The following is a 23718-nucleotide window of genomic DNA, read 5'->3' as shown; positions in this document are numbered from 1 at the left end:
ATCTTTTTCTTTTCTTTCACAATCTGGATTTTCCAAGGATACAGAGTAAGCAGAACTCCAAGTTGCATTTCCAGGCTTTTCCTTTGGTTCCATAGCTTACATGATCCTACCTGTGGTTTCTGCCTTTCATCTCAAATGCTAAAGAACATCTTTAAACCAGCCCAAGGAATACTAGTTATAATGATTTTAACTATATTTATTGCAGAACTAAGTCAATTAGTAGGTAAGTTTTAGAAATTAAACCAGGCCGGTCGTGGTGGCTCCCGCCTGTAATCCCAGCTCTTTGGGAGGCTGAGGCAGGTAGATCACTTGAGGCCAGAAGTTCGAGACCAGCCCGGCCAACATGACGAAACCCCATCTCTACTAAAAATACAAAGAAATTAGCTGGGTGTGGTGACACACTCCTGTCGTCCCAGCTACTCAGGAGGCTTAGGCAGGAGAATCACTTGAACCCCGGAGGTGGAGGTTGCAGTGAGCCGAGATCACGCCACTGCACTCCAGCCTGGGTGACACAGTGAGACCCTGTCTCAAAAAAAATACAAAACAAACAGAAATTAAACCAAAACATGTTTCTTAAAGATACTCTGGATCAAGTAAACTAAATTATGTATACTAGAAAAGAAAGCTAAAACTAGCAGGTCTGTTTAAGTTTATATTATAGCTCTACTCTATATTCTGCATTTTTTTTCTGAGAAATGTTTCAATGTGGGAAGAACTTTCAGTAATGAGGTTTAAAGTGGCAATAGCAGAGATTACAGGAATTTAAAATATCAGAGGATTAAAGAAAGAACAGGGAAAAGCCAGATTTCAAAGTGTAATCATATTGTGGAAATGGGATCTAACTGGGATGTTCTCCAAGAAAAGGTCAGTTCTCATATATTCTGCCTTTGAATATCGTGTTTTACTACCAAATGAACATGAAGCCATACATGAAAAGGAGAGGCTGAACAAATTCTAAAGAAAGCAACAACTCCCTTTTACTCAAACCCAGTTAATGGACAATCCCAGCTGGCTACTGTGAAAAGGCGGCCATAGAAAATCTCATAGCTGAGAAATAAGATACAGCTTAGCCCCACCATCTGCTGGTCCCAATTTTACTCTGCACACTCATGTTCACGGAATTGCTTATTTTGTCATCACACATAACAATCCATCACCAGCCTCCACCCTCTCTAATCAGATGCTGGTTAGCAGAACGTCCACCTGTCTTATCCTATCAAGTTGACAAACTGAAGTTGAATTGAGGCAGAACTCATGGTCTATCTTGTAATACAGGCCAGGAAACTTCTCTAAGTATTATCCTTTGTGGTCTCATCAAAAAGCTGAAAGAGGGAAAAATAATAATAGATACAGGATAGATAAGGTGAAAGGGAATACTACAAATTTTACAAAAGCAATGTTTTGAACAATGAAGAATTTATGAGCAAAGCCAAAACATTTTAAATATATAAATAATGTGAAAATAATTCAAAGACAATTTAACTCAAGTGTTAATTTTTGTACTTAAACAGAAACCTCTCTAAACTCTGTGTGGTTTCCTTTTCCCCAATTATTTTTCAATCCATTCAGCAAAAAGAAAATCCCAGCTTCCTAAGAGGAAAGATAAACAAACAATAAAATGTAAAAACTGATTATAAAATAGGATTGTAGGGAGGAAGTGAAGGAGAGTGAATGACACAGAACAGCACATGCCTTGTACTCTGTCCAGGCTACCAGTAAATAATGACTAAGACTAAAATACACCACGGGTCTGCAATGTTACCTCAGCTTTTAAAGCTAAGATTAAGTTCAGCTAAGCAGTTTGTACTTTAAGGTCCTGGGATTGGATCCAGCATGTGAACAGGTTTAAACGCAGACTAAGGCAACCCTAAATCAGAATATAAGTTTAAGAGATCTTATTACCACAAAAAAATCCTTCCATCCATTTTCTATTTCATACCACTTTTATTTCATATTATTTTTACATAAAACAGTAGTTAAATAGTTGGAACAGACCATTTTCTTCCCTCACAGATATCCTTAAAATCTATACAACTACTTGGTGGTAGATGGATAATTTCATCAGTTTAATTACAATAAGTTTAAGCACAACCTACGAATATAACTGCTAAATGAAAAGGAAGTTCTTCCACCATCCCAGAACCAACAGTGTTTTATTATTATTAGGCTCAGAGAGATAGAGACAACATCAACTATAACTAAACCTGACTTTTTTAAACTTAAGTTTTACATTAACTCTAGAGTTGGGGCAGTAGAGCCATTCTTGACAAGAATTTCCTGCAAAACATAAATGGTTTATTCTCACTACCAATTTTTTCTCTTCTTTTAACTTTTAATTTCTTATGTTATTCCAGTGCCTAAGCCCTCTAGCATATTGTTTAATAAAAGCAGGGCTAGCACACATGCCTAACATTTTTCTGATTTTAATGGAAAGGCTTCTAAAGTTTTATCATTAAACATGATTGCTCACTCTAGGTTTTTGTTATATTCTCTTTATTAGGTAAAAGAAATTTCAGATTCTTTTTTTTTTTTGAGACAGAGTCTCACTTTGTCACCTAGGCTGGAGTACAGTGGTGCGACCTCAGCTCACTGCAACCTCCGCCTCTCGGGTTCAAGCAGTTCTCCTGCCTCAGCCTCCGGAGTGGCTGGGATTACAGGTGCACACCACCACACCTGGCTAATTTTTCTATTTTTAGTAGAGTCAGGGTATCGCTATGTTGGCAGTCTGGTATTGACCTCCCACCTCAAGTGATCCACCCGCCTCGGCCTCCCTAAATGTTGAGATTACAGATGTGAGCCACCATGCCCAGCCCAGATTCCTTTTAATCCAAATTTGCTAAGAGGTCTCTCTCATTTTGATTAATTATAAAATTTATCAAAAAATTTTAATGTCATCTATTAAAACAATCATAGTGTTTTTGCTCCTTTAATCTTTTAATCCTTTAATACAGAGAATTACACTAATATGTACACACTACAAAATTCTATTCATTTAGCATTTTTTCACTGTATTCACTGAGATAGTAATTTCCCTTAAAAATTTTTTTTGGTATTGTCCATGTCCACTTTTGCTATCACTCTCATAAAACAGTTACTTAGTTTTCTCTTTTCCTATTGCCTGAAATAATCTGTACAATATAGGGATAATCTGTTCTGTGAAGGCACAGTAAAACTTTGCAGCAAACTTTCTAGGTTTTAGTATCCTCTGGTAGGGAAAAGAGGGAGAAAGGAGGATTTCTGATTACTAATTCAATGTCTTGAATGAATATAGGTTATCTAGATCTTTTTGAGTTGATATTGGTATTTATTTTTCTAGAAAATTTTATCATTTTCACATTTTAACTAATGATCACATTTATTGACCTAGTTATCTACCGCATTTTGTTTTGAGAGAGTTAATGTAACACAGCTGAGTATAAACTAAAGCCAGCCATCCCAGATTTTTCTTTCTTTTCTTTTTTTTTTAATTATACTTGAAGTTCTAAGGTACATGTGCACAACGTGCAGGTTTGTTACATATGTATACATGTGCCACGTTGGTGTGCTGCACCCATTAACTCATCATTTACATTAGGTATATCTCCTAATGCTATCCCTCCCCCATCCCCTGACCCCATGACAAGCCCCGGTGTGTGATGTTCCCCTTCCTGTGTCCAAGTGTTCTCATTGTTCAATTCCCACCTATGAGTGAGAACATGCAGTGTTTGGTTTTCTGTCCTTGCGATAGTTTGCTCAGAATGATGGTTTCCAGCTTCATCCACGTCCCTACAAAAGGACATGAACTCATCCATTTTTATGGCTGCATAGTATTCCATTGTGTATATGTGCCACATTTTCTTAATCCAGTCTATCATTGATGGACATTTGGGTTGGTTCCAAGTCTTTGCTATTGTGAATAGTGCCGCAATAAACATACATGTGCATGTGTCTTTATAGCAGCATGTATATATACATATACATAATGACTACATTAAAAACTATCAATTTAAAACAAGTACTAAAGTTTTCCTCAATGCCAGAGGACAAAGCCTTGGGACATAACTACATGACTTCCAAAAACTTTATAGCTCTAGATAACCACATAACTTCACAGAACTAGATCTATAGCGCTTCAACAACCAGTTAAGACTCCAGTTGTGCTTGCTTTCCTTCAGACAGTTTTTACAGGATTTCTCCTTGTATGTAATGGATAATTTTTAAAAGAATTAAATTACAGTTTCAATTTTCATACTCAATACAAAAGGCTTTTTTTACTATCAGATTACCCAATTTGTTTAATCATATGTGAAAGTCTCAAAGTTTATCATTGCAATTAGGTCTTCCCTGATCAAATTCATTGCTTTTGGTCCCATATACCCTGTTTCAACCTGTGATCTCAGACCCTTTTTCTCTTAGCATCAGTTTTCTAAGTCACAAACCGTTTTTTTTATCTTTTAAACCTTTTTTAAGTTTAGTTTTTATTTTTTTTGTAGACATGGGGTCTCCCTGTGTTGCCCAGGCTTATCTTGAACTCCTGGGCTCAAGTGATCCTCTCACCGGGTCTTCCCCAAATGCTGATGGGTTACTGTGCCTGGTCTTAAACTTTTAAGGTAACTTCTTTTGAGGTATAACTTATGTATAATGAAATGCATCTATCTTAAGTGATGAGTTTTGACAAATGTATATACCTGTGTAACCACAATAATCAAGATATAGAACCTTTCTACCAACCCCTCGTTCAAAGTTCCCTGTGCCCCTTGGCAGTCAAGCAATCAACCCACCCTGGTCCTAGGCAACCACTAATCTTATTACACTGTTGACTGGTTTTTCCTGTGCAATTTCAAATAACAGCAAACACACAGTATCTCTTCCTATCTGACTTCTTTCACTTAGCATCATGTTTTAGAAATCCATCCATGTTACTGCATTTATCAGTAGTTCATTGCTATTCATTGCTCAGTTGTAGTCCATTGTTTGAATATATCATAATTTTATAACTAGTCACTAGAAGATGGGCATTTGGGTTGCTTCCATTTCTTGCTAGTATGAGTAAGACTGCTATAAACATTGTGTACAAGTCTTTTACTGAAAATATGCTTTTATTTCTCTTAGAATACTATCCTATATAATATAGAATTATGTTCAAACAACAAACTATTCGACAGTTTTAAAAAATATAACTTACTTCACATAAATGAAAGATTTACTGCTTATTCATCTGGAGGCAATCTTCTCTTAAAAAAATAAACAAAGCTTGCTATATAAATAACTGCCACTTCTACATATTGTAAAGTATACAATTCCCATATAACATGCATTCAAAGTTCTTCCCTCAATTCCTCAATTTTGCACCTGCTACTTACTAGAGGTTTGGAGGTATAATTAAGGAGACCTAAGACATAATCTGTATGTTGTAAAATATAAAGGCATAAACAGAGCAGAAAATATGAGATCATTCATAGAAAAGTCAATGTTTTAAATACACTCATTTAAAGAAATTATTCAAATTTGCCTTTAGCTTCACAGCTGTAAGTACTAAAAAGACAAATGTGTTTCTTGGAGTTACAACTGTAGGAGCACAGTATCAATCTGTGAAGCTGAGAGAGACAATGAGTGAGGATTCAACAAATACCTCTAATCTTTTAACTTCTTGTGAAGCAGAATGATTGAAAACGACTAGGCTAACTTAACTCTATAGTTTTAATTCTCCAACCGCGTTAGGTTGGATCAAGTCATCAATCTAGTGTCACCCTATCATCTTAACAAAACAGTGTAGACTACACTTACGAGGATCTCACTTAGTTTCGTGTAGGGCTCAGGTCTCACTTAGCCAAACATGTACCAGGCCTGATTTCATCTATCACATAGAAAGGACAGACAAATCAGCAAAAGTACTCCAATAAAGCATGAGAGAGGTAAAGAAAAAGAAAATCTATAGAAATGCAGAGGAAGAGAAGATTATTTCCAGATCAAGGTACCAAGAAACTAGTTCAAACAGAGAGCAACGCAAGCCCCTTGAATGAGCAGAAGTGGGACATGCAATGATGTATGATAATCTAGTATTACTAGTGACAGGCTTAAAATCTTGCACCAAAATAAAGTTTCAAAAGGTAGAGTGTCTAAATGCAATGTGGTATCCTGGATTAGATCTTAAAACAGAAAAAGCACATTAGTAGAAAAGCTAGTGAATCCAAATAAAGTATAGAGTCTAAACTTGATCTTTACTTCATATTACATATAGAACAATAAAGTTTCTAGAAGGTAGTACAAGAGGAATAGCTTCATTACCTTGAGATAGGAAAAGATTTCTTAAACAGGACATGATAATACCAGCCATAATAGATAAACTTAACTACATTAAAATAACTTTTTATTGACCAAAAATCACTATTAAGAGAGTAAAGAAGGGCTAGCATGGCAGCTCATGCCTGTAAACCAATCACTTTAGGAGGATGAGGAGGGCAGATTACTTGAGGTCAGGGGTTTGAGACTAGCCTGAGCAACATGGTGAAACCCCATCTCTACTAAAAATACAAAAATAGCCGGGTATGATGGAACGTGCCTGTAATTCCAGCTACTTGGGAGGCTGAGGCATGAGAACTGCTTGAACCTGGGAGGTGGAGGTTGCAGTGAGCCGAGATCACACCACTGCACTCCAGCCTGGGTGACAACTCTGTCTCAAAAAAAAAAAAAGAATAAAGAAGAAAGGCACAAATTGAGAGAAGATATTTTCAAGTAAGAAAAAGACAGACAACTCAGAAAAAAAACCTGACAAGATACTCAGCAGGTAACTCACAAAAGAGGATATCCAAATGGTTAGTAAACATGAACTTGCCTTCATTAAGTCAAGGAAAAAGAAATCTAAACTACAATTTGGTAACACTACACACCTACCAAAATGGTTACAAATTAAGAAGTCTGACAACGCCAAGCGTTCGTAAAAATGTGAGGCAATGGAAAGTTCTATAACATACTGGAATATAACTTGGAATAACTTTGGAAAATTATTTGTAAACAATATGCTGAAATTGAACACATGAATACCCTATGACCAAGCAATCCCACACTTTGTGTAAACCCAATAGAAAAACATTGCTGTGGTTTCAATGTTTATGTCTCCTCAAAATTCATATGCTGAAATCCTAACCTCCGAGGTGACGGTATTAAGAGGTAAGACCTTTGGGAGGTGATTAGGTCATGAGGGTGAAACACTCATGAATGGAACCTTTATAAAAAAGGCCTAAGGGAGCTTGATTGCTCCTTTCACCATGTGAGGAGAAATCAGCAGTCTGTAACCAGGAAGAGGGCCTTCACCAGAACCTGACCATGCTGGTACTTTTATCTTGGACTTCCCATCATCCAGAACCCTGAGAAATAAATTTCTGTTTATGAGCCACCCAGTTTATGGTATTTTGCTATAGCAGCCTGAGCAAACTAAGATAAGCATGTACCAGGGCACTAAAAGACAGGTACAGAAATGTTCACTACAGCATCATTTATAGTAGCCCCAAATTGCAAACAACCCAAATATCCAACTAATATTTGGGTTAGTGGACTTAATAAATATTTGTGATATATTCATACAATTAACTACTACACAGCAAAGAAAATGACTGAAGAGCTACAACATGCAAAAATATGGATGGTTCTCACAAATACAGTGTTGAATGAATAGAAGCCAGCAACATACCATCTAGTTTATATAAAATAAAAAAACAGGTAAAACTAAACTGTAATATCAGAAGTTAGCATCGCTGTTACCTTGTGGGAAACAGGAGCTATGATCGTGAGGGAAAATGATGTGGGTTTCTGGGGTGCTGACAAATACCTATTTTTTTTTTTTTACTGGGGTGCTGGTTACACATTTGTTCATTCGATAATTCTTGGAGCCATACATTTGCTTTGTATAGTTTTTTGTATGTATGTTACACTTCAGTTAAAAATATAATAATCCACTATTTCCTAATTTTTCTCTAGCTCTAAGATTATAAACTTATATATTATTTTGGACACTTAGTTTTCTTGGACTCCCCTTGTTCATAGCCAGGCATGGTGCTAAGTCCTTTCACCATTTCTTCCAGTCACCTCCTGTTTAGCATAGGTCCTCAACCACCCAAGTCTTCCTCACTATACCAGCTTTCCATGCCTACACACACTAGCAAGAACAATATTCCTCAATAGGACTTGTGTCTTACTAGATTCTTCATTACATCCAGTCAAAAACCCTACCAAACAACAAGACTTTCTGGCAATTAACCAGTTTACCAGCATTGCCCAATATCATCTTTACATGGCCCTAAGTCTCTTTTCCTAGAAGCAACCAAATTTAACTTAATAGCAATTCCCCATTCAACAATATTCATTCAAATTGTGCTGACTCAACGCTCACTTTCAGAGAAAACTTCCAAAGAATCAGTATTCTTTGCATGTTTTTTTCCTATAAACTATATCTCTCTGCAGTTATATGTAATACAAGTTTATAATCATCTTTGTAACATTTGGTAGGCTTTAATTCACTATCATGTGATTTTTTTTCTAATTGCTACCTAGCAATGATTCTTCCTAATCAGACTTCTATGCTCTGCCTGCCTAATTTAGAATTAGCAAACAGTTGTGAATCTATTATGTGCCAAGCACTGAATCAGGTAACTACACATTATTTAATCTAAGCATTATACCCTGTGAAGTACGCAGTGTTATTCCCATTTTAAGAGAAATCTGAAGCTCAGAAGGTTATATGACACAAAAAAATAGAACTCAGATTTGAATTCAGGTCTTCTAATTCCTGGGCTCACTCAGCTAAAATCACACTTGTATAAAGCTTAAATATAAAAGTCTTTACATAATAAGTGTCTAACAAACACCTATAACAAGACATTCAAAATGCACTGTAATATTTTAAAGCTGGATTTTGAAAGGGAGACTGGGATGACAGGGAGGGGGTTAGATGTATACTAAAAGCCAGTTGATGTAAGGAATAGTTAAGAGAAAAGTAATGATTTTTTTTTCTTTTCTTGGTTTTTTTTTTTTTTTTTTTTTTTCCTGGTTTTGCTCTGTCACCTAGGCTGGAGTACAGTGGTGCAAATGTGGTTCACTGCAGCCTAGATTTCCTGGGCTCAGGTGATCCTCCCGTCTCAGCCTCCCATGTAGTTGGGACCACAGACACATGTCACCATGCCTGGGTAATTTTTTTAACATTTTTATATAAAGCCAGGGTTTATTCCGTTGCCCAAGCTGGTCTCAAACTCCCGTGCTCAAGCAGTTCTCTCACCTTGGCCTCCCAAAGTGCTGGGATTAAAGGCATGAGCCACTGTGCCTGGCCAGAAAGGTAATAATTGTTGGTAACTTGCTACTAATGACTGACCTGGTTTTATGATAGAAGATGCCTTGGGATAATAAAAAGAAAGTGAAAAAAAAAGTTACTCAAAGAAACTATCAGGGGAGTCATGAATGACTGTGAGTACAATGCAAAACTCAGTATGATATAGCAAACTAAGCATGCTCATTTATGTTGGTGACTGTATAAAATTTTGTATAACTTTTTAGGAATGCAACCTGGCAATATGTATCAAAACTCTTTAAAAGGCTCATATCTTTTGACTTAATAATTCTACCTTTGGGTATCTATTGAAGGAAACAACCCCTTAAAGTTTTTACTTTACGTATACAGATGCCCACAGAATTTTTTAAATTAAAAAATAGAAATAAACTAATTTAAAAATCATTAAATAAACCATTTTTAGGACTTTTTCCACATTTCTCCTAAGTCTACCTAACAAATTTCTCTACTTGTAAGCCACACTTCTTTGCCATTGTTTCTAGATATGGCTGATTTGGTACTTCAACTATAGATTATACATATTTGATTACAGTACTGCTATCAGAGTACTTTAACATGTCTCATGGTCTAGATCATGAGATCCTTAAGAGCAGAAACTAAGTTACAGTCACATCAGTATCCTTAGCACATAGCAGTTAGTAAATACATTTTACAGAAATGAAGTGATAAATTACATAGGATCCACACTTGGATGGGAGTGTGGTCCACAGAGGATGAATTTGAATTTTCTGAAGATCTATCCAATAAGCAGAAGCTGCACTATCAGAAGGTATAAGGAACCCACTACTAGCCCAAGGAGTAGATTTCCTATTAGGGGATGTAGCAGTCGTTGTATTACCCTGATAATGTTTTCATGGAAGGGGTATTAACAACATGATAGAGATCACGGTGACACTAACATAGTAAGAACACGGGCTCTGAAGTGATACACACCTAGGTCTGACTCAGGTCTGCCTAATTTGCTCATCCATAAAATAAAGGTGATGATGATAAAATCTCCTTTATAAACTTATTGTGAGGATTACATAAGATAACATATATAAAAGCTTGGCATATTGATTGGCTTATAGTAAATATTCAATAAAGTTAACTATTATTATTACCTTTCAAACTTCTGGCTTGTACCCATACCCGTTGATTCAAAATGGGAAGGAAAGAAACAAACCAAATAAATCTAGGCAGCATCTTTAGGAAATGTGAAGTTGAATTAAAAACTTCACATTCTGGAGGCATAATTATTATATTCATCGCTTTTATTACTAGCAGATTTGGATGCTGGAGAAAAACAGAATAAAGAATCCAGTCAATATTTTTAAATGGAATTTGGATTTCAGGTAAAAGAAGGGCTTCCTATAAAGAAGTGAAAGACTGAGAACTAAAGACGGAATGAGTATCATGAGACAGAGGAAGAAAATGCCTGCCTAGAAAATTACTAATCCAATTTACCACTGTGCTGAAGGTACTATACCTTATGCCAGTGCAGCATGGTAATAATAATAACAGTAACAGTAATAATAATACAGTACTGACAGTAGCTACTACTTACACAATCCTTACAATGTGCCAGGTACTCTTCTAAATGCATTAGATGTACTAATTCACTTAACCTATTAACTCTAAGAAGAAAGCATTTAGGCTTAAGGGTCAAACAGGTCTGGCATTAAATCTTGGTCTTGCCATTAACAGTCAAAAGCCTCGAGTAAGTTACTTCACTCTGAACTTTAGTTTCCTAATATCTAACTGGAGGTGAGAATACCGAACCCACAGGGATAGTATGAGGATTAACCAGATTTTATATATATATTATATATATAAAATATATATTTTTATATATATAATACATATATTATATATATTATATAATACATATATTATATATATTATATAATATATATTATATATAATATATAATAGTTCATATATATATATATATATATATATATGAACTACCTATCATAGTGCCTGATAGCTAGCAGATATCCTGGTAGCTATATATTTATTATTACTCTTAATATATTGTTAAATCTTAGGACCAAAGATATCATTCTGTAGGCCTGCAGAGTAGTTTAGAAAGAAAATCTTTTTTCTTCCTTCTTGAGTCCCTCTTCTGCCTTTAAAAAATAGGAAGCATTCTGTATTATTAAGCTTTTCTCAGAACGAACTATATATAAAATAAAAAATAGGTTATTATAAAGACAAAAAGACCTTTGGAGAAGGTGAGATGATACATTATACTGACTAGTTTCAACAATTCTAATGTGCTCCCAACTATATTTGGTATATGGTAGATATGGTTACTGATTACAAGTAATTGATTAGTTATTGATTAGTGGCAAATATTGAGCAAGTTTACCTCTCTTTATAGATAGTGCGCTTTTAAAAAATAAACCCATATTCTCAAACCATGTGGTTGAGAATATAAATTGGGGAAACACCTTTGGAGGGCAATTTGGCAATGTCTATCAAAATTGAAATATGCTTATATTCCCTTTAGCTCCAAAATTTGAGTCTAATACTTTATCCTGCACAAGGTTTCACATGTGTGCATAAAGACATATGGACAGAGATAGTGATTGCAGAACAGGGTCACAGTAAACTACTGGAAACATCCTAAATATTCATCAATAGGGAATTGGTTGAATAAATTATGGTATTGCCATACAATGGAATAAAATGCAGCTATTTCTATACACACTCATTTGGAACATTTTCCAAGATAAATAGATATGTGAGGATAAGAACATACAGACAGTGTGTAATATATTATAATACCATTTCTGTAAAGGGGGAGAGATGAACGTAAACACTATATGTATACAAGCATATGTTTGTCTCCGAAAGGATACATAAGAAATGAGTAATCATGGTTATCTCTGGAAAGGGCAACTAGAAACGAGAAAATGAAGGGCAGAGGATGGAGAAAGGTTTACTTTTCACACATATCCTTTATATTCTTTGAATATTTTAACTATGTAATATATAATCTATTCAAAAATTTAAAATACATTAAAAAGACCCTTCGACTAGCTTTAAACATTTTGTTTTCCTTCATCCCCAAGGAATAGTAGTGTTAAAAATACTACATTTTCTTAAAGTAAATAGTGCTGAAAAGAATAAAAATGGCATATGGCTGGGGGAATCTTCCAAAGAAACTACTCTACTCAGCCATCTCCTGTTCTTTTCTCTGCCTTTTAAGGTCACAGTAACATGATAGAAAATCTGGGACTCACACCATCTGTCCAGACAGTTCTATCACTGCTCATTTCTCTTGTTAAATAATCAGAACACTTCACACTTCCCAAACACTGCTACTATAAAGAGCTGTTAAAGCAGAATGAAAGAAGCTTTTTCTCTCCAGAAATGTAGTAGTTGGAAATGAACAGTTCTTTTGAGGTTTGCAGGTTTCGGATCATGTCAGTGAGAGAAAAAATTCAAGCCTTAGAAAGTAATTTAAGAATAACAGGACTCTAATACTGGCTCTAGAAATTATCTTTCTTAGAAAAAAGGTGACACTCTTATAGAAGTTCTCTAAGAATAGACATAACAGTTTAATACTGAGATAATTATACAGGTCTCTAATATGTAAATTTCTCATGAGAATAAGAAGAGAAATAGTTTCTTTACTACTACTACTACTATAGTAGTATCAGTAACAGCAGGTAATAATTACTTAGCACCCAGGACATCCTGACACTCCTCAAAGCTCTTTTGGTGTATTAATTCTTTTAATCCTTAAAACCACTCTATGTGGCAATTTCTACTATAATTTCCATTTTACAGCTGAGGAAACTTAGGCAGAGAGGTTAAATAACTTGCTCAAGGTAATATAGCTGGTAAAATAAAGAGCTGAGATTCAACAGCAATCACGCTGGCTTCAGAATATCTACCTCTGAAGGTTGTTATGAGGATTAGATAGGTTAATATATGTAAAACGTTCAGAATAGTGCCTGACACACAGTAGTATGACTCAATGTAATGGATAAAATTATTACTGTTCAGAAAATCTAAAAGCCACAAATTAGGGTGGAGCTAAGGTTTCCCAGGTCAGCCTGACTCTAAAACCCATGCTCTTCAGGTTCCCATTCTCATTCTCTCTCCCAGAACTGAGAATAGACCAGTTGTATCATCAACTTGGACTGACAAACCCAGGGACACTTCCTCCTCACAAATCGTCCTTATAGGTATTCTTACTTCACAGGCATAACTGGACTCTATGGGTAAGCTAAGAAAGTGTTAGCTAATAATGGAGTCTTGAAAGAGATTTTTGGTTTTCTTTTCATTTTCAGTTACTTCTTTATTTCTACCTCCTGTAATTATTTCTATAGTGCCTTTATAAATAAGTACTTATTTGATTCATACTTGAATTTTTTTCCTGTTTTGGCCTGAGTGCCTCCATTCCACATGTGATCAGTTTCTTCATAGAAGAAAAAAATGTCAAGTTTTACATCATCTTTTCCCTGGAAGGATAGTTCCAAGCTGTCTTCTACCTATGGGGAAGATGAAAACCTTCACACACTGAAACAAAGGAAATACATTTTAAAAACCTTTTTTTTAAAAAAAAAAAATAAAGAAACTGATTCTTAAGTTTTACATACATAGAGTATTCATTCTAAGGTGCACATTTTTTCAAGTTAAGGCACCTCTGAAATTGGGATGCATCAGTAACATATCATTTAATTTCTTAACTGCATCTAAAATAATGTTTCTTACTATTGATGATAACTCAGAGTAAATGACTTATGGTAATTATCACTGCAGAAAAAAAAATAGAAACATCCTATTCCAGAGCAGCTTTCTGACTAAAAAAGGAAAAGAACCAAAGAAATATTATTTCCTTTAATAACCCAAATAAAACTATCAGGAAATAAGTCTCTCATAACAATCAATCAATAAGTACTTAAGTAAAGTGGTATTCCTCATAGTGACACACATAAATAGTTTAGATCATTATACTACACACTTGGAAAAAAGAAAAAAAATAAAAGTTAAGGTAAAAAAAAATAATTCTGAGAACATTTCCCTAAAGAAAACTTATCATACAAATAATTACGTTCCCATTGGACTTGTACATCTGTCGGCCACAGCACTCATCACAGAATAATTATTTATGCAGTCTTTCCCCCTCCCAATTAGACAGTGAGCTTCTCAAGGGTAAGAACTATCATTTATTCATCTTTGTGTCCTATCATTTATTCATCTTTGTGTCCCAGGTGCAGAGGGCAGTGCCGTACTTATAGTGAATCTTTGGTAAATATTTGCTGAATAACTAGAGCTCTATTACTTGACTTTGGCCTCAGTAAAGTATTTCATTCATATTTTTTAGTAAAATAAAATAATTATTTATGACGGAAAAAATAATTTTCTGGTGACTAAACATACTTTTACTTGCTTGTAGGATAACATCTCCGAGGGGACAAGCAAATTAAGAACAAGACGATTGCAAGAGATCATGGGCTTAGGGCATAGGAATCAAATTGTCTAGAGGGAGATTTCATCTAGGCCCCAATGACCTATCCCTGATTGACGTCTGAGCAAACTGCTATAGCCTAGGACATATAAGATAAACAAGAAATTGAAGTACTTATTTGAAATGATTCTATATTTCTATCCCTTAGCAATCAATGGAATATTTTATGTTGATAATAACATCCATAAAGTAAATGACTCATGAGAAACAATGTAACTTCAGGTACGGTGGGTGGGATTCTTACTTATTATATTAATTGTATATTATATGTTATATTGATTTTATATTACATTGTTGCCTAGTATAATAGCAATACACTCACCTATGAGAGTTCAAGATCCTTCTCTTCTCATCATTATTAGTTGGTGCAAAAGTAATGGCAAAAACCACAATTACTTTTGTACCAACCCAATAGAAAGCCAGATTTTCTTGCTTTTGCCTAGATAGTGCAGAAATTACAAGTGGTAACAGGCTTCTGCTGAACTCATCCTTGTCAATACTGAGTGATAAAATTATGTATGTAGCATTCTTAACCATATCTGAGTTGCTTAATATAAACTTTACAGTTGAGATATGTTACTTATGAAATGAAGCCGACTTTTGTTACTGACCTTCCCAAATTTGTGTTTGAGCGGAAGTCCTGCATCCTGAAATGCTAAAATAATATCAGATTTGTAATCTTGTATAAAAATTCCTAGGTCGACATCTTTGCTATAAGGAATAATGTTGCATTGTCGATACCATCCTAAAAAGGAGATTAAATTTTTTTAACACAATTTAGGTTTGGAAAAAATTAGTTATTATAACAAATTATATTTGTAACAAGGATTTTTTTTCTTTTATTTTAAAGAGACAGAGTCTCACTATATTGCCCAGGCTGTATGCAAACTCCTGGCTCAAGTGATCCTCCTGCCTTGGCCTCTCGAGTGGCTGGGGCTACAGAATGGATTTTATTTCACAGGATTAGACTTAAGGTGCTTTACCAAAATTACTTTTAAAAATTAAATCACAAACTAAATGACTTTGTTTGAGCAGTCACCTGAACCTTCTATCTATCTATGTATCTATTTTTACTGTCTGAGTATCTATGTATCTATTTTTACTGTCTGAGCACTCTCAGCTTTCTCAAAAACTTTCATGATATATTTTAGTTTCTGAATAAACCATTAGCTTTAATAATACTAAGTTGCTGGTAAGAATGTTTAATCATTAATCTCTAGTGATAGAGGGGGCTGTTAAGATATGCAAAAAATATTTAATTGTTTTGCTTAACCAGTATATTTTTCTTGAGCAATAATTTGTAGAACCTAACAGCTCTCAACAGTGACCACCTGATGGGCCATATGAAAAAGAAAAGCAGTAGCAGCTTCAATGTTCAACACACTGCCAAATGGTATTTCTAAGTGTTTACCATGTATGTGCTCTGAATTCGTTGCTATAGCACTGTTCTGAAGAAATAAAACATGTCCCTTAATATTATTAAGGACTCCTGGGTCTCCCCTATGATCTTTCCAATCATTTCATTCCAATTATTTCAAAAGTAAATAAATGAGTACAATTATCCTTATAGGCATTGCTGTTGGTTAATATTGTCTGGAATTCTAAAATAATTCTACTAAAGAATTATAAACAATTAAAAATAGAAGTTTTCTTAAATATCATCTAATACAACTCCCTCATAAGTGCCCTTAAGTCAAGAAAACCATGGGACTGAAAACTCAAAACAAATCATGTCAAGTGACTATGAATTGTCTTTGATGACACATTATAAAACAATCTTGTTTCTAAAAAATTAAACCGTAAAGCAAATATCACATAAATGTGTGAGATGTACTCTTTTTTTTTTTTTTTTGGCCTATTCTAGAAGTAAGCTCCTTGGCAGGAAGAACCATGTAAATTTTCAACAAAGGCTAATAGATAGGATAACCATATATCCCAGTTTATGCCTGTTGTACCAACATAATTATCAATGGTGCTTCCTTTCACTCTCAAGTCTCTTGAATTGAACAATAAATTGGAGGGCAACCCTATCCCTATAAAGGCAGGAGTTGAATTAACTTCTGTACAGATACGGTTACTATAAAGAAAAAGCAAATACAGCTATAATTAACTATCATGATAATCAAGAGACAACAAATAAAAACAAAACAAAATTTAAGATTCTAAATAATTCTAAATTCCAAAGAAGTTTGATTTAATGGACAGTGGACAGAGACCCAGAAATCACTCACAGATTCTAATAGCAACTTGCTTAAGGACTGTAGAAAAGTCTGCATGTCCATGTCAGATGAACAGTGATGTCTAGTTAGTGATACTACCAATGACCTAGGAAAGGTTGATGGAAGACCTTATAACACTGCCTTTAATGTTCCTCTCATTAGAAACATTTGGTGCAATGCAAGCTGTTTGAATGGTACATAAGTAAAGAAATAGAGGGTTTTTTATAATTATAAAAAAAGGCAATAACAATCTTTGGAATAGAAATAATAAAATGCCAATAAAATGCTAATTTAAGGATTATCTGAGAATCAACTATAGCAGTCCCCCCAAATCCGTGGTTTTGCTTTTAGCACTTTCAGTTACCTGTGGACAACCATGATATGAAGATATTAAATGGTAAATTCCAGAAATAAACAATTCAGAAGTGTTAAATCAAATCTTTCAGGGCTCAGATTTAGCCTCTGTGACACATTCCTTGATTTTCCCAGGAAATTTTCAATAGTAGACTAACACTACATCACAATGCCTACATCCTTCATCTCCCTTCATCTCATCATGTAGGCATTTTATCATCTCACACCATCATAATAACAGTGAGTACAGTAAAATAAGATACTCTGAGAGACAGAGAGATCACACTCACACAATTTTTATTATAGTATTGTTAAAATTGTTCCATTTTATTATTTATTGTTGTTCATCTCTTACTGTGCCTAATTTATAAATTAAACGTCATCATAGGTATGTATGTATAGGGAAAGAGCAGCATATATAGGGTTCAGTACTATCGGAGATTTCAGGCATCCACTGGTGGTCCTGGAATGTATTGTCCATGGATAAGGGGGGACTATTGTATAGTCTACATGTTCTGATATAAATTTTATACATATTATTTATAATTATGAGTAAACACAAACATGGCCTAACATTCTTTTTTATATTTATCAAATTAATTTCTTTAAGGAAATCAATAGATCCTTGCTGCATGCACTCATGTTTATTCTGTCTATACATATGACACTTCAAATATCACTGATATTTTGTCATCTCAAGCAGTAATCCCTAAAGCCAGAGGACAAAATGACAGAAAGACAAATGGAAAGTCGTAAGAATTTTACCTAGACAAGTTCCACTGCTCAGCCAGAATGGTACTCCCAATTTGTTTAATGTTTTCGCTGCTAGTTGCAGTAATTCTTTTGCACTCTTTCGAAAGGCCACGGCTTCCACAGTGTTATCATCAAGGTACTGCTACAGATATAATAAACAGTCAGCTATTATAGCCATTTCTAAATTGCTAGGAACCTTTCTGTGGCATCTGAATTAAATTTGAAAATTAACCCCAGGCTGAGCACAGTGACTCACGCCTGTAACCCCAGAACTTTGGGAAGCCAAGGCAGGTGGATCACTTGGGGGCAGGAGTTCAAAACTAGCCTGGTTCACATGGCAAAACCCCATCTCTACTAAAAACACAAAAATTAGCTGAGAGTGGTGGCCTGAGCCTATAGTTCCAGCTACTCAAGAGGTTGAGGCAAGAGAATCACTTGAACCCGGGAGGTGGAGGTTGCAGTAAGCCAAGATCACGCCACTACACTCCAGCCTGGGCAACAGAATGAGACTGTCTCAAAAAAAAAAAAAAAAAAAAAAAAGAAAGAAAGAAAGGAGAAAAAAAAGAAAACTAACCCCATATAATCTTTTTTCTATTATAAAAACCACATTTTATAGTTACTTGTTTGTCCCACATTAAAATGAACACTTAAGAGTAGATTCTTGGAGAGATAAATTAAAAGGGAAAGAATAGAACCAGGATTCCCAAAGGATGAGACATCCTTTTATCAGTTCCCTCCTTTACGTCGCAATTTAGTAGCTGGACAGTCAGGATAAAATAAGGCTAATTATGAGAGCTACAAACATAGCTGAAACAAAAAGAATTTAATAATGTTTTCACCATTCAGTGATTCTATTGGTCTTTAGAGACTGTGTAGTATTAGCAGAAAAAGCCTGAGATTTTGAATCAGATTATCAAATCTAGTGCACTTCTTTTTAGCTGTGACCATGTGCATATCATCCTCACTTTCTATGAGGAAAGTGAATTCATTTTATCATTATATCTCCAGTGGGTAGAGTAGTGCCTGAATATTTGCTGAATGAATGAAAGAATGTAATAAACAAATCTCTCCTGTATCTACTTTTCTCATTTGTAGTTTAAAGATAATTATTATACTTCGCAGGACTGCTGTGAAGATTGAAGGAGAAAAATGTCTTGCAAATTGTAAGGTCATATGTATCATTTACTCATCTTGGTTTTCTAATTCTCTTCATTTTTAGAGTGCTCTGGAGCTGAGGAAAGTGCTATAAATTCTATAGTGTTGCTTCACTACCTATGGGACAAAAGCTAAACTTCTTGTCCTGGTGGACATAAACACTGTGTTCTGGTTCCTGACTACTGGGGTCCAGCCTCATCTGCACTCTCCTCACATTTCATCTTATAACCTGTAAACCCCCAAATATACCACAATAACTTGTAACTCCTCAAATATACCACAACTTTTCAAGCCTCCGCACCTGTTGTTTCTTTTGTCTGATATGGCCCTGACCAGCAAAATCTTTCAAGTCTCAGCTCCAACCTCTGCAAAACATTCCCCGATTTTCCCAGGAAGATGTATGTATTTATTCTTCCAATGTTCCTATTCAGGAAGTGTTTCTATTCAACATTTATAGAACGAAGAATTATGCTTGGTTCTAGATATACAAAGACAAATGAATTATCTTTTTCCTTAACAAGTTTATAATAGTTACCACTTGTAAATACTTTTACTATAATTCATATCATATTTAATCCTAATCATCAATTTTATTTTATATTCCCTCCACTAGACTGTAAAGATGGTTCCCTGAGGGCAAGTACTACATCTCTTCATCACTGTATCTAGAAGTTTAGAATGGTGCCTGGCACATAATATCTGAAAAACACATACTGATGAATGGGCAAATGAATAAATGATTGACTAAGCCCTTCCCGGGCCTGCAACATCCTAAAATATCCCGTAATTCTTTTATAATATAGTAGGCAAGAATATAGATCCTGGATGGACTACATGAATCTTAAGCAAAAAGTACCCTACCTTCAGTAAGAAGAATTTCTTGCAGATAAGTCACTGTCTACAGAATATACAAATTATACAGGATCCCTTCAATTTGAATACATCCCTTTCCTCAAAGCCATAAGTGCTCTTACAATAAATGACTGGAATGAGAGATACATGTTATAATGCTTGTTGTAGTACGAAAAGCCTGGAGTTAAGAGGTGGAGACCTAGGATTTAGTCCATGCTCAACCAACGATGACTGTGTAACTGACATCTTGAAGCATCAATTTTCTTTTTTTTTTTTTTTTTCCTTTTTTTTTTATTATTATTATTATTATTATTATCATTATTATACTTTAGGTTTTATGGTACATGTGCACAATGTGCAGGTAAGTTACATATGTATACATGTGCCATGCTGGCGCGCTGCACCCACCAACTTGTCATCTAGCATTAGGTATATCTCCCAATGCTATCCCTCCCCCCTCCCCCCACCCCACAACAGTCCCCAAAGTGTGATGTTCCCCTTCCTGTGTCCATGTGTTCTCATTGTTCAATTCCCACCTATGAGTGAGAATATGCGGTGTTTGGTTTTTTGTTCTTGCGATAGTTTACTGAGAATGATGATTTCCAGTTTCATCCATGTCCCTACAAAGGACGTGAACTCATCATTTTTTATGGCTGCATAGTATTCCATGGTGTATATGTGCCACATTTTCTTAATCCAGTCTATCATTGCTGGACATTTGGGTTGGTTCCAAGTCTTTGCTATTGTGAATAATGCGGCAATAAACATACGTGTGCATGTGTCTTTATAGCAGCATGATTTATAGTCCTTTGGGTATATACCCAGTAATGGGATGGCTGGGTCGAATGGAATTTCTAGTTCTAGATCCCTGAGGAATCGCCACACTGACTTCCACAAGGGTTGAACTAGTTTACAGTCCCACCAACAGTGTAAAAGTGTTCCTATTTCTCCACATCCTCTCCAGCACCTGTTGTTTCCTGACTTTTTAATGATTGCCATTCTAACTGGTGTGAGATGGTATCTCATTGTGGTTTTGATTTGCATTTCTCTGATGGCCAGTGATGGTGAGCATTTTTTCATGTGTTTTTTGGCTGCATAAATGTCTTCTTTTGAGAAGTGTCTGTTCATGTCCTTCGCTCACTTTTTGATGGGGTTGTTTGTTTTTTTCTTGTAAATTTGTTGGAGTTCATTATAGATTCTGGATATTAGCCCTTTGTCAGATGAGTAGGTTGCGAAAATGTTCTCCCATTTTGTAGGTTGCCTGTTCACTCTGATGGTAGTTTCCTTTGCTGTGCAGAAGCTCTTTAGTTTAATTAGATCCCATTTGTCAATTTTGGCTTTTGTTGCCATTGCTTTTGGTGTTTTAGACATGAAGTCCTTGCCCATGCCTACGTCCTGAATGGTAATGCCTAGGTTTTCTTCTAGGGTTTTTATGGTTTTAGGTCTAACATTTAAGTCTTTAATCCATCTTGAATTGATTTTCTTACCTGTTAAAAGAATCCTTGCCTTATTACACAGAGTGACTGAAAGGATTAAATAGCTAATATGAAAAATTTGTGCTCTACAAAAACATCAGGTCTGACAGTTACCTCCTGCTGGTACTGCCCCCATATGGACATATTCCCACCCGAATCTACTTTTCTTAACATGACATTCTCAGAAATTCCATTTCTTTTTTTTTTTTTCTTTTTGGAGACAGTCTCCTCGTTGTTGCCCAGGCTGGAATGCAGTGGCATGATCTCGGCTCACTGCAACCTCCACCTCCTGGGTTCAAGTGATTCTTCTACCTCAGCCTCCCAAGTAGCTGGGATTACAAGTGCACACCACCATGTCCAGCTAATTTTTGTGTTTTTTGTAGAGCCGGAGTTTTGCCATGTTGTCCAGGCTGGTCTCAAACTCCTAAGCTCAGGCAATCCACCCGCTTTTGCCTCCCAAAGTGCTAGGATTACAGGTGTGAGCCATGGCACCCAGCCAGAAATTCCATTTCTTAGAACTGATCCTTGTATGTGTTAAAGTGCATACATCCATACAGCTATATACCTTAAACATGTTATAAATTTTAAAAATTATAGTATACATACTTTTTTTTTTCATTTAAAAATATCCTGTACAAGACAGATTAAAGACTTAAATGTAAAACCCAAAACTATAAAAACCCAGGAAGACAACCCAGGCAATACCATTTAGGACACAGGCACAGGCAAAAATTTCATGAAGATGCCAACAAAAGCAAAAACTGACAAATAGGATCTAATTAAAATAAAGAGCTTCCGCACAGCAAAAGAAACCATCAACAGAGTAAACAGATAACCTACGGAATGGGAGAACATTTTTGCAAACTATGGTTTGCAAACCTTAGATATTAGGTCTAATGTCCAGAATCTATCAGGAACTTAAACAAATTTACAAGAAAAAAACCAAACAACCCCATTAAAAAGTGAGCAAAGGACATGAACAGACACTTTTCAAAAGACATACATGTGGCCAACAATCATATGAAAAAAGTTCAACATCACTGATCATTAGAAAATGCAATAAAAAAAAGTATGATACTATCTAATACCAGTCAGAATGGCTACTATAACAAGTAAAAAATAATAATAAAATAAAATTAAAATTAAAAAACCCAGATATTGGTGAGATTGTGGAGAAAAAGGAACACTTATACACGGTTGGTGGGAGTGTAAATTAGTTCAACCATTGTGGAAGACAGTGTGGTGATTCCTCAATGACCTAAAGACAGAAATACCGTTTGATCTAGCAATTCCATTATCAGGTATATACTGAAAGGAATATAAATCATTCATTCTACTATAAAGACACATACATGTGTGTGTTCCCTGCAGCACTGTTCACAATAGCAAAGGCATGGAATCAATCTAAATGCTCATCAATGATAGACTGGATAAATAAAATGTAGTATATATACACCATGGAATACTATGCAGCCATAGAAAAGAATAAGATTATGTTCTTTGCAGGGACATGGATGGAGCTGAAGGCCATTATCTTCAGCAAACTAACACAGGAACAGAAAACCTAATACTTCATGTTCTCACTTATAAGTGGGAGCTAAATTATGAGAATACATGGATGCATAGAGGGGAACAACACACAGTGGGTCCTTTTGGAGGGTGGGAGGAGACAGAGGATCAGGAAAAATAACTAATAGGTACTAGGCTTAATACTTGGGTAGTGAAAAAATATGTACAACAAAACCCCACAACACAAGTTTACCTATGTAACAAACTTGCACTTGTATCCCTGAACTTAAAATAAAAGTTAAAAATAAAATAAATAAGTAAACAAATAAAAATAAACCCCGAGTACAAATCTCAGGATTACTATACCTCTAAAAAAAGACAAAATTAACATCCTAATTTAAATATCATGTTTATTTAATTTGTCCTGTTCAGCCAATGAACGCGGACACAAAGCCCAAGAAGAATCCTGGAATCCAAAAGCACAAATCTTATATCAAAGAATAAGATGACAGAAGGTACCGACTTTTATTGTAGATGAGGAAACTAAGGCTCAGAAAATCGCCCAAAATCTTAGAGCAAATTAGTAGAAGTAAAACAAGAATGTTGCTATCTAGA

The 23718-nt window shown here is 35.2% G+C and overlaps 1 protein-coding gene across 17 annotated transcripts in view; it reads right to left on the bottom strand.

Moving 5' to 3' along the window:
- Positions 1-23718, bottom strand: part of FKTN (fukutin) — a 215738-nt gene that overhangs the window by 146127 nt on the left and 45893 nt on the right. For 16 of the 17 annotated variants that reach the window (XR_008509456.2, XR_008509457.2, XR_008509458.2 and 13 more), the window contains 3 exons: positions 18125-18254; positions 15398-15531; positions 13679-13806 (listed from right to left, as the gene is read on the bottom strand). Coding sequence is in view for 14 of the 17 variants with exons in the window: in XM_054519480.2 (XP_054375455.2) it covers positions 13679-13806; positions 15398-15531; positions 18125-18254 (392 nt within the window). In the remaining 3 variants the exon portion in view is untranslated. The remainder of the gene's footprint in view (positions 1-13678; positions 13807-15397; positions 15532-18124; positions 18255-23718) is intronic. The other variant, XM_054519482.2, reaches the window with a different exon arrangement.

Source organism: Pongo abelii, chromosome 13 (assembly GCF_028885655.2).
Source record: "Pongo abelii isolate AG06213 chromosome 13, NHGRI_mPonAbe1-v2.0_pri, whole genome shotgun sequence".
In the NCBI taxonomy this organism is placed as follows: Eukaryota; Metazoa; Chordata; class Mammalia; order Primates; family Hominidae; genus Pongo; species Pongo abelii.
This window is presented reverse-complemented; position numbering and strand designations above follow the sequence as displayed.